At 48.5% G+C, this 12,092-nt stretch overlaps 1 protein-coding gene across 2 annotated transcripts in view; it reads left to right on the forward strand.

The window, feature by feature from the left end:
• MYOM3 (myomesin 3) overlaps nt 1–12,092 on the forward strand; it is a 56,741-nt gene that overhangs the window by 33,705 nt on the left and 10,944 nt on the right. For both annotated transcript variants that reach the window (XM_004024914.5, XM_055387734.2), the window contains 8 exons: nt 2,860–2,974; nt 3,658–3,814; nt 4,844–4,953; nt 7,127–7,171; nt 7,887–8,023; nt 10,804–10,948; nt 11,142–11,201; nt 12,015–12,082. In XM_004024914.5, the coding sequence (XP_004024963.4) occupies nt 2,860–2,974; nt 3,658–3,814; nt 4,844–4,953; nt 7,127–7,171; nt 7,887–8,023; nt 10,804–10,948; nt 11,142–11,201; nt 12,015–12,082 (837 nt within the window). The remainder of the gene's footprint in view (nt 1–2,859; nt 2,975–3,657; nt 3,815–4,843; nt 4,954–7,126; nt 7,172–7,886; nt 8,024–10,803; nt 10,949–11,141; nt 11,202–12,014; nt 12,083–12,092) is intronic.

Below are 12,092 nucleotides of genomic sequence, written 5' to 3' on the forward strand. Positions count from 1 at the left end.
GTGGGAGGATTGCTCAAGCCCAGGAGTTCCAGACCAGCCTGGGAAACATGGAGAAACTTCATCTCTAGAAAAAAAAAAAAATAGCCAGGTGTGGTGGTATACACCTGTAGTCCCAGCTACTCGGGAGGCTGAAGTGGGAGGATCACCTGAGCCCAGAGAGGTCCAGGCTGCAGGGAGCCGTGATCGTACCACTGCACTCCAGCCTGGGGGACAGAGCAAGACCCTGTCTCAAAAAAAAGAATGAGGTGGACCTACGTGCATTTATTGACACAAAAAGATATCCATCCTATATGGCTAAGAAAAACAAAGCAGAATACAGAGTAGGATATTTATATGTGAATAGCATATAATATATGTACCATGTTAGATATAATATAGATAAATAAACACGTATGCAGATACATGTTCCTTAATTCAAATGAGAAACAAACTCTAGAGTCTTTGGCTAAATGAGAGGTCTAGCGGAATCACTAGTTTTGTTCTGGAGTGATGGTTGTTTTAACTTCCACACATGCAGGAGGTAAGGAAATCACAAATAGTCTTCTCCTGGCCTAACCAACACAACTCACAAATACTTAGACATATCAGGAAACAAAGATGTCACTTGAAGCATTATTAACAGACACAAATTACTACCTTAGACAACCAATCAGAGTTAGACTTCCAGGTGACTGAAGGCCACTTTCACAGGCCATAGTGTCTACACCTAAGGCCAATGTGTCTCAGGGCCTCCTTTATTTGAGGAATATTTGTAAGAATGTTATGTGGATTAGTTTCCATTTTCTGCAGCCCTAGGGAAAGGGGAAGTATTTCTCCAGCCCATTTTCCTGGGTGCTTTTCCCCAGCAGGCAGGAGGATATGCAGTTTTCAAGCCCACTCATCAACATTTCATTAGGGAGCACCCAGAGCAAAGAAGGCAGGCTCAAGAAGCCCGTAACAATGGCAAAGAATAAGATACTAACAAATAGGATACGGTGCATGTCCTGTTTCTACATGGATTATGTCCTTGTAAAAATCTAAAAAGATTTTGGCTGGGCAGGGCGGGTCTCATGCCTGTAATCCCAGCACTCTAGGAGGCCGAGGCAGGCGGATCTCCTGAGGTCAGGAGTTCGAGACCAGCCTGGCCAACATAGTGAAACCTCATTTCTACAAAAAAAATACAAAAATTAGCCATGTGTGGTGGCGCATGCCTGTAATCTCAGCTACACAGAAGGCTGAGGCAGGAGAATCACTTGAACCTGGGAGGCGGAGGTTGCAGTGAGCCGAGATCGCACCACTGCACTCCCTGCCACAGAGCAAGATTCCATCTCAAAAAAAAAAAAAAAAATCTCTAAAAATACTTTTACTAAATGGTTCATTCTGGTCATCTCTGGGGGAGGGCCTGCCAGGGACGCTTTAGTCCTTCATTTCATGTTGTGCTTTATCACTTAAAATGTTTCCCAACAAGTGTGTATTTCTTTTATAATCGGAAAAAATTAAAATACCTTCATTTTACCAAAAAATGAAATTAAGGCCACCTCAGACAGAATCAGGGAAGACAAGCCTCAGCCAGGGGACTCTGCTGAGACCTTGAGGTCTTCACCTATATGAGTGGCTCTCCCCCTCCGCATGTAGGTTGGCCCAGGCCAGGGCGGGACAGCCTAGGTGATCTGGCACCGGCTTCTGCATGTGGACAGTTGGCCGCCATTTGGTCAGTCAGCCACTGGCTAAACATTTCTTCACACCTGCTTTAATGCCAGGCCTGGACCAATTCCTAGGCATGGGAAGCTAAATAAGTCACAGTTGCTGGGTAGCAGGCAATAACAATACTGCGTGATAAATGCTGCAATTGAGGAGGTCTCAGGAATTCTGGACGCTCAAAGGAGAAGGTGAGAGGTGCTTCCTGGAATCCATGCATCTGCCGAAACTGGGTGATGAAGCACAGGCTACACTGGAGTGAGCCAGGAGGGAGGCGGGACGGCATTCCAGGCAGCGCACTCAGCAAGGGCAAAGGCAGGGAGGTGTGAAATGGCGTGATGGATGTGGGGATACTGAGAGAGTGTGGAGTGAAGGGGACAGATGGAGGGGCAAGAGGACAACAGGCTAAGGCCAGGTTAGGAAGACTATAGGTACTCGACCTCGAAATTTGAACTTGACCCTGAAGGCCACTAAAAGATGTACACATCATCAGATTGGCAGAGGGAAAGATAGACTGGGGGAGAAGAGTCCCAGGGCAGAAACGCCCTTTAGGAAACTGTTGGACTGCCCCAGGTGAGGAGAAACAAAGCCTCAATCACGACCGTGGATGGGACCTGGAGGAAAGTGGTCACATTTAAGAAACACTAGGGAGGCCAGGTGCGGTGGCCGACACCTGTAATCACAGCACTTTCGGCGGCCGAGGCGGGTGGATCACCTGAGGTCAGGAGTTCGAGATTAGCCTGGCCAACATAGTGAAACCCCACCTCTACTAAAAATACAAAACTCAGCCGGGCATGGTGGTGGGTGCCTGTAGTACCAGCTACTTGGGAGGCTGAGGCAGGAGAATCGCTTGAACCGGAGAAGCAGAGGTTGCAGTGGGCAGAGATTGCGCCACTGCACTCCAGCCTGGGTGACAAGAGTGAAACTCTGTCTCAAAAAAAGAAAAAAGAAACATTAGGGAAATAAAACAGATGGAACCTGGTGATTGGTGGAGAGGACCCAAGAAAAGGATGGCAAAGACAATCCCCAGGTGTTGAATGGCCATCTTTGTCACATGGAAAGATGAGGGACACAAGAAGGGAGAGGGTTTTCTTATTGAGAGTGGCTCCCTGCTCCCTGGGGCCCAGGTTTCAGGAAGAGTCACTGCTGTCCTCAGTGCTGGCTCTTGCCCTCTGCCCCCAGGTTTCCGACTTGCAGCCAGGAAAGAGTTACGTGTTCCAGGTACAGGCCGTGAATTCAGCTGGTCTGGGGCAACCATCCATGCCCACCGATCCCGTGCTCCTGGAGGACAAGCCAGGTAGGGGTGGCCGGAGAGGCCAGAGCTCTGCCACTGGGCTACGCCATCGGGGACGGGTGGAGTTCAAGGGAAGTTGGGAGAAGCCTGATGCTGTGCTAGCCTCTCACACTTCTCTGGCCCTCCAGCAAGCCCCTGAGGGAGGGGTCATCATCCCACATTGGCACTGATTTTATTATAGCTCAAAGAAGATCAACCAGGTCACACGCTAGTATATGACAGAATCACTCACCTCTCCCAACTACAAAGCACGTTCTCTTTCCATTCTTTTAATTATTCATTCATTTAATAAACATTTGGTGATGCGCACATTGCCCTGCGAATACAGGAGTGAATGAGAGAGTAAGATCCCTGCTCTAATGTAGGGGTGGGGGGAGCAGAAGACAGTAAACAAGTAAACTATTGCATGAGGAAAGCGATTTAAGATAGAGATATGTGCTTTATTAGAAAAGAAAGAAAACAGGGTGATAGGATGCTTAGCTAGGGCAGTCAAGGAGGGCCTCTCTGAAGAGGTGACATTTGAGGTGAGAAGGAACCAGATCCTGCAAGGCCTTGGCAGCCACAGCAAGGAGTCAAGTTTATTATTAAGTGCAACAGGCAGGCCCTGGAGGTTTAAGCAGGGGAGGGGTATGACCTGGTTTATTATGCATAAACATCCGCTGCCCTCTGTTGGATCTCGCCCTCAGGTGCCCACGAGATAGAGGTTGGTGTGGATGAAGAGGGCTTTATCTATTTGGCTTTTGAAGCCCCTGAAGCCCCCGACTCCTCAGAGTTTCAGTGGTCCAAAGACTACAAGGGCCCACTGGACCCCCAGAGGGTCAAGATCGAGGATAAAGTTAACAAGTAAGTGAGGCGAGAGGAGAAACAGCTGCTCAACGGGACCCAAATACTGTCAGAGGAGCTGGCAGGGGCTCCTGGCTGAGACCACAGGGCAGGACCCATCCATGATGGTTGAAAGGCGCTGCTCGGTCTTTCACTGAGGACGCTGACTGCCACCTTAGTGAGAATAGTGGAGAGTGCATTTAAGCGGCTGCAATGGTGCTATTTTTTCTTTTCTTTTCTTTTTTTGAGACAGGGTCTTGCTCTATTGCCCAGGCTGTGCAATGGCATGATCTCGGCTCACTGTAGCTTTGACCTCCCAAGTGCAAGTGATCCTCCCGCCTCAGCCTCCTGAGTAGCTTGGCACATGTCACCATGCCCAGCTAATTTTTGTATTTTTTGTAGAGATGGGGTCTTGCTATGTTGTCTAGGCTTGTCTCTAACTCCTGAGCTCAACCAGTCCTCCCCACTCAGCCTCCCAAAGGGCTGGGATTACAGGCGTGAGCCACTGCGCTCAGCCAATGGCATTGTTCTTTTGGAGATTCCTTTTCTGTAGGGAATTGTATGTGCCTCTAACTAAGTACCTTCAAGGAGACCTTCAAAGAGGACTTCGTTTCTAGCCTGGCTGCCAGGGACTTGCTCTTGCAAGTTCTCTGTACTCAGGTTCTTCATCTATAGTATGCAGAGTTGGACCAGATGACCACAAGGGCCCCTGTCACATGCCCCCATGTCTCGTCCTCCCCCAGCGGCTCACGGCCTCAGCTCTGTCCAGAAGGCATTAAGCCTACGCCTCAAGCCCTGGAGGAAGTCAGGGTGGTGTGGCCAGTGCAGACCCAGTGCCAGAGAGCCCAGATAATGGCACCTTTGAAGGTGTCAGGCTGGAGGGGACCCTAAGGAGGTAGCAGGAGGCAGCTGCCTGTGCTTCCTGACTTGGCCAGGGTCTGCTTGGGGTACAGGCTCACCAGAAGCAACCTGGACTCCCTGGCTCCCAGGCCTCTAGTGCACAGGACCAAGGAGCTCCTCCCTGAGCCTCTGCTCTCATCTCTCTGCCAGGTCCAAGGTCATCCTGAAAGAACCTGGCCTCGAGGATTTGGGCACCTACTCAGTCATAGTCACTGATGCCGATGAAGACATCTCCGCAAGCCACACGCTAACCGAGGAAGGTAATGCACCTGCCCGCCTCCCTGCCACCTCCCCAGAGAGAGAGTCCCAAACACAAATGCCCACAGAGGTCAGCAAGAAGCAACCAAAATGAGTAAAGTGGCAATTTCCACAGAGAAGTAGGCCCTCACCCACCCCTTCTTTCCATCAATAGATATCTATTGAGCACCTGCCACAGGCCAGGTAGGCCCTGGATATTACATCAGTGAACTCAACAGACAAAAATCCCTACCCAGTGAAATTTACATTTTTCTGGTCTCTTTTATTTTCCCACTTTTTTATTTTTTATTTTTATTTTTTATTTATTTTATTTTTATTTTTTAGATGGAGTCTCGCTCTGTCACCCAGGCTGGAATGCAGTGGCACGATCTCGGCTCACTGCAACCTCCACCTCCCGGGTTCAAGCAATTCTCCTGCCTGAGCCTCCCAAGTAGCTGAGTCTACAGGTGCCTGCCACCATGCTGGCTAATTTTCTGTATTTTTAGTAGAGATGGGGTTTCACCGTATTAGCCAGGATGGTCTCAATCTCCTGACCTCGTGATCCGCCCACCTCAGCCTCCCAAAGTGTTGGGATTACAGGCATGAGCCACTGCACCCAGCCTGTTTTCCCACTTTTGGTAAAAGCAAAGGTACTAGAATTATTTTTGTTTCCTTCTGTAGCCCCAAAAAACAACAGTGCAAGTGTGATGATAAATTGCAAACAGCAGTTGGTCTGAGAAATGGGGTGACAATAGGGAGTGTTGGGGACTGCGGGTAACCAGAGAGTGAATACCATGTCTAAAGGACCATCCATATTTGATAAATGAAACTGAACCAAAGCCTGTGCTCACAACAGATGAGACACTCTGCTACCTCCGTAGCAACCAGGACAGCCCTTGCCCATTGTCTACCCTGCTCATGGCACATGGGGCCTTTTGATTTTGTTAAGAAACAGAAGCCAGAGAGACCCAGGTTCCAATTCCAGTTCCCTAATTTGCTGGCTGATTTTGGACAAGTCATGCCACCTTCCTGGGCCTGAGTTTCCTCACCCGTAAAGAGGGATTATAATCCCTGGCTGCCCCCACCTGAAACAATATTGTTATGCAGATACAATCAGATGATTCTATGCAAACTAAAGCCATCCACGAAAATGATGGTTTTTTTTTTGGTTTTGTTTGCCGTGTACTTGCCATGAATCTAGACTCATAGTGTTAAGGATTCTGGGGCTTACTAGGGAAAATGAGGCATGGTCTCTACCCCTGCCAATTCATCCACACAGTCCATATTAACTGAGCACCTACTGTGTACAAAATATTCACGTAGATTCAGAGCTCGCCTTAGCAGGAAAGGCAACACGAAGAAGTAGTCAGCAGGCCAGGCACAGTGGCTCACGCCTATAATCACAGCACTTTGGGAGGCTGAGGCGGGTGGATCACCTGAAGTCAGGAGTTCAAGACCAGCCTGGCCAACATGGTGAAACCCTATCTCTACTAAAAATACAAAAATTAGCTGGGCGTGGTGGCACATTCCTGTAATCCCAGCTACTTGGGAGGCTGAGGCAGGAGAATCGCTTGAACCCTGGAGGCGGAGGTTGCAGTGAGCCGAGATCGCACCATTGCACTCCAGCCTGGGCAACAAGAGTGAAACTCTGTCTCAAAAAAAAGAAAAAAAGAAGAAGAAGAAGAAGAAACGGTCAGCAAATGAGACAGCATTCTAGAACAGTCTGAGACTTCTGGGCTGCAGTGCTCGGTGTGTGGTCCAGACCCAGGGACACCAAGATAGCATATGACAGGGGTGAGCAATGAGGCCCTGGCACCAGTGGTCCTAGAGTGACCAGAGGTAGACAGTAATGCTCAGCCCACAGCACTGCAGAGGACTGATGAAGTATATGCAGAACCAGGCACATGGTAGGTGCTCCTCTAGGGAGGCGAGACTTGATCTAGGCCTTGAAGGACACGGAGAGGACGCAATCTCAGGGTGGCCAGCAGCAGCCCCGGCATCACCCTCAGTGCCCCAGGGCAAAGGCTCACAGTACTCATCATGGACCCTATGGAGCCAAGGAACCCCAAGGTGGGGGGAGGTGTCTCTTGGAATTTTGACCCAGCACAGGATCCTAGGATGGCTCCTGTGGGCCCCCAACCCCCGGCCAGGATATTTCATTCTCTCTGGTTTCTTCCTCACTTCCCCCTATCCCAGAGCTGGAGAAGCTGAAGAAGCTGAGTCATGAGATCAGAAACCCAGGTAAGCAAGCAGTCCAAGCTACCAGCCTTGTGCAGCTCCCACTGGGCCCATTGGCATGTTCTGAGCAGAGCAGAGTCAGGCCAAGGACCAGGAAACAACCCCAGAGGGACAGAGGGTGGGAGAATCACAGAGCTAGAAGGTCAGGGACCACTCGGGAAGCTCACGGAAGGAAAAGAGCAGCAGGAAAGGGGATGCGAGGAAGGGAAATGTGGGTGTTTTCCTCTTTTATAATTACTGTTATTGGCTCTTTAGTCATTAGGATTTGGGATCGTCTAAACCTCTGCTTCTCTCCATTGGCTAGGGACAGTGTGTACAGTCCCTAGAACAGGGGAGGTCACAAACTTGGCTACACAACAGAACCATGATGACACCTTTCCTAATCCCAATACCTAGGCCATGCCCCAGACAAATCAGAATCTCTGAGGGTGGAGCCCAGATGCTAGGGTTTTTGAAAGTCGTCTGGGATCCAATGCCCTGCCAGGTTGAGAACTGCAGCCCCAGAGCTCTTAGAAGAGGAAACGCTTCGCTGAGATTAATTAAATCTAGAGTGGGCATTCGGAAAACCCTCCTCTGAGCCCCACCCAGTACAGTCTCCTTCAGGTTCTCTAAAGGTTTTGCATGTCAGATGCCAAGGGTGTGCTCAAGGTGGGGCTGGAAGGGAGCGGGAAAGGGAGAAGGGGTCCAACCCACCCCCTTCCCGTCCCGCGCCTCCCAGTGATCAAACTGATCTCCGGCTGGAACATTGACATCCTGGAGCGAGGGGAGGTGCGGCTTTGGCTGGAAGTAGAAAAGTTATCTCCAGCCGCTGAGCTACATCTAATCTTCAACAACAAGGAGATCTTCAGCTCGCCGGTAATTGGGTGCTCTCAATCCCTGAAGTGAGGCTCCCCTGCCGGGGAGGTGTCCTCGCGGGATGGTGATTCCGCATGGGCTGGTACTTCCCCCTAGTGGCCATTTCAGAAATGACGGTGTGCTTTTGCTGTTCAGTGATGAGGACGGGATGGGAACATTTGGCTCTTAGTACCAGTGCTGGTGTTGGGGGTGGGGTTGGCAGGGACACTACATGCTGGCCAGTGCAAGGGACATTCCCACAAACAAAGAATTTCCACACCCCCCACAACTTTTGATTACCCCACCAGACATTCTTAAGATGAAAAACCTGCGTTCATGCCTATAATTATCCAAGGCTAGACTCTAACTCTGTTTTAGGTATAAATACAAAGTATTTTTGTACAATTTTTTTTCTTTTTTTATCTTTTTAATTAGAGATGGGGACTCACTATGTTGACCAGGTTGGTCTTGAACTCCTGGCCTTAAGTACTCCTTCTGCCTCAGTCTCCCAAACAATTTTATTTTTTGTTTTCTGTTTTTGTTTGTTTTTGAGACAGAACCTCACTTTGTCACCATGGCTAAAGTGCAGTGGCATGATCTCAGCTCATTGCAGCCTCAACCTCCCAGACTCAAGTGATCCTCCCACCTCAGCCTCCCGAGTAGTTGGGACCACAGTCACACACCACCACGCCCAGCTAATTTATATATATATATATATATATATATTTTTTTTTTTTTTTTTTTTTTTTTTTTTTTTTTTGTAGAGACAGGGTTTTGCCTTGTTGCCCAGGCTGCAAACTCCTGAACGCAGGCAATCCTCCTGCCTCAGCCTCCCAAAGTGTGCAATGTTACTATACATTGAATGGAGAATTTTTATTCTGCTGGTTACTTTACCTATGCTCATTCATTTTCCTGCTTTTGTACAGAATAGCTTCTGATTTTTTTTGCTTTTCTTCTCTTAGAGTCAAACCGATTCATTATAAATCAGTGCAGCATAATTAAGGTTATATCCAAGCACCTATATATTGAAATATTTTTATTTTAAATGACTTATTTCTTCTTTATATTATGGTTAGAGTATGATATTATTTTGTAAATCATATCTGTAGATAGGTTGTATTAGATTGAACCACATGATTTGTTGACATTCAACTGTTTACTGCTGACATGGCAATGTCAACCTCATGAGAGATTCAAATTCATGACTCAATCTCATATTATTTGTGAATTTCATCTCCAGATGGCAAAGCAGCCATTAGAAATACATGTTGTGGCTGGGCGGGGTACCCATGCCTGTAATCCCAGCACATTGGGAGGCCGAGGCAGGCGGAGCACCTGAGGTCAGGAGTTCAAGACCAGCCTGGACAACATGATGAAACCCCATCTCTACTAAAAATACAAAAACTTAGCCAGGCATGGTGGTGCGCACCTGTACTCTCAGCTACTCAGGAGGCTGAGGCACAAGAATCGCTTGAACCCGGGAGACAGAGGTTGCAGTGAGCCAAAATTGTGCCACTGTACTCCAGCCTGGGCAATAAAGTGAGACTCTGTCTCAAAAAAAAAAGAAAGAAAAGAAAAAAGGAAAAAATATGTGTTATATATATATCAAAGGTCCAATGACAAAAAAAAAAGAAAGAAAGAAAACATGTATTATAGAAAGAGGGCACTAGTTCTGACAGGAGTCTCATGTCCACCCGCTGTGGGTTATATGAGCTTGGCAGGTCTCTTCACCTGTCTGTGCCTGTGTTTCTGCATCTGTGCAATGGGGCTGGTTGTCCCAGCATCAAAAGATGCAAATCAGAAAACTGATTTGAAAGTTCTGCATAAAGATTGTGCAACGACCTTACCACATGGTAAAGGAAGTGTTACAAAGTCTGGACTCATTAGTATTCAGTGGTGGGACAATCAGTTGTCCCTATAGAAAAATAAAACAAAATTAGATTACTCCCCCAAATCATACATACAAATAAAGCCAGAGGAAGAAAGAACCTAGATGAGGAAAATGAAATTTTAAAAACTGTTAGAATATGGTAAAATGTAAATGAGTGTTAATTCTGAGTAGCAAGTACACGAGTATTTTTTTTTCCATTATCCTTTACACGCGTCGATGGGGTTTTTCCTATTTTAAAAGAAGTAGGAAATAAGCTGCTGGGCACAATGGCTCACGCCTGTAATCCCAGCACTTTGGGAGGCCGAGGCGGGCAGATCACTTGAGGCCAGGAGTTCGAGACCAGCCTGGCCAACATGGTGAAACCCAGTCTCTACTAAAAATACAAAAATTAGCTGGGTGTGGTGGCGCATGCTTGTAATCCCAGCTACTCAGGAGACTGAGGCAGGAGAATTGCTTGAACATGGGAGGCAGAAGCTGCAGTGAGCCGAGATTGCGCCACTGCACTCCAGCCTGGGTGATGGAGCGAGACTCTGCGATGGAGCGAGACACTGTCTCAAAAAAAAAAAAAAAACAAAAAAAGAAAGAAAAAGAAAAGAAAATAGGCAAAATCATGGCACAGCAGGGGTTTGGGGCTTATTATTAAATTGTAACTGATCACTCCACTGCACCCCAGCCTAGGCAAGAGTGAGACTCTGTCTCAAAAAAACAACAACAAAAAATTGTAACTTATTCAAGCACCCCAGGGGACTAGGTGAGGGGGGAGCCACAGAGGGTTACCCAATGGCCAGCCCCAGTCTCTGAAGGCTGACAGCTCTGTGCTTACTACCCCCAAGCCCACTACACTCTGATGTGTACCCTACAACAAAGTTCCCAGAACAGGGAAAAGGACTCTGGAGTTTGTCCTTTTCAGAACCGCAAAATCAATTTTGAACGAGAGAAGGGCCTGGTGGAAGTGATCATCCAGAACTTGTCTGAGGAGGACAAAGGGTCATACACCGCTCAACTCCAAGATGGAAAAGCCAAAAACCAGATTACCTTGACACTGGTGGATGACGGTCAGCCATGCCCAGCCTCGCCCCCCCCAGCCCTGCCCCGCCCTGCCCCGCACACCCCGCCTGCCCTGCAGCTCTGAGTCCTCGGCTCTGCAGCCTGCTGAGCACAACCCCCTCGACTTCTGTCCACCCCATGTCCCCTCTCCAGACCCACACTCCTCTCGGCTCATGCCAGCTCCTCCCTCTGTTTTCACAGATTTTGACAAACTTCTGAGGAAGGCAGATGCTAAGAGAAGGGACTGGAAGAGAAAACAGGGTAAGAGCTGCTGGGGTGAAGTTCAAAATCCCTGGCCACTGGTTCGTGCTAGAGATGCTGGACTGCGGATTAATGGGAACCCCAGCCCTGCTGGGTCCCCAAGGGAGGTCCACTGTCATTCAGTCCGGTTCTGTCCCAGTGCCAGATCAAAATAGCTCTTGCCTGACCTGAGGGTGAGAGCTGAGCCCTCTTAAATTTTGTACCCTGAAGCCAGGCACAGTGCCCCACACCTGTAATCCTAGCACTTTGGGAGGCCAAGGTGGTCAGATCACTTGAGGCCAGGAGTTCAAGACCAGCCTGACCAACATGGTGAAACCCTATCTCTACGAAAAATACAAAAATTAGCCGAGCATGGTGGCACACGCCTGTAATTCCAGCTACTCAGGAGGCTGAGCCACAAGAAGCCTTGAAACCAGGAGGCGGAGCTCGCAGTGAGCCGAGATTGCGCCACTGCCCTCTAGCCTGGGCAACAGAGCGAGACTCTGTCTCAAAAAGAAAGAAAGAAAAAAAGAAAGAAGGAAAGAAAGAAAGAGAGAGAGAAAAGAAAGAAAGAAAGAAAGAAAGAAAGAAAGAAAGAAAGAAAGAAAGAAAGAAAGAAAAAAAGAGAAAGAAAGAAAGAACGAAAGAAAGAAAGAAAGAAATTTGCGCCCTGAGCACCGCCCTTGCCTCACCCCAGTCCCAGCCCTGGCAGAGGCAGCATCTGAGAAGTCCATAGCCATTAGCTGTCCCTCCCCCCAGCACTGCCTGGACACAGGTGGCACCCTGGCTGAGCCTGGCTCTCTGACAGTGGGCGCATTTGTTTTGCACGCACAGGTCCCTATTTTGAGCAGCCGTTGCAGTGGAAGGTCACGGAGGACTGCCAAGTGCAGCTGACGTGCAAGGCAAGTCCTG

Source organism: Gorilla gorilla, chromosome 1 (assembly GCF_029281585.2).
Source record: "Gorilla gorilla gorilla isolate KB3781 chromosome 1, NHGRI_mGorGor1-v2.1_pri, whole genome shotgun sequence".
NCBI classification, from domain to species: domain Eukaryota; kingdom Metazoa; phylum Chordata; class Mammalia; order Primates; family Hominidae; genus Gorilla; species Gorilla gorilla.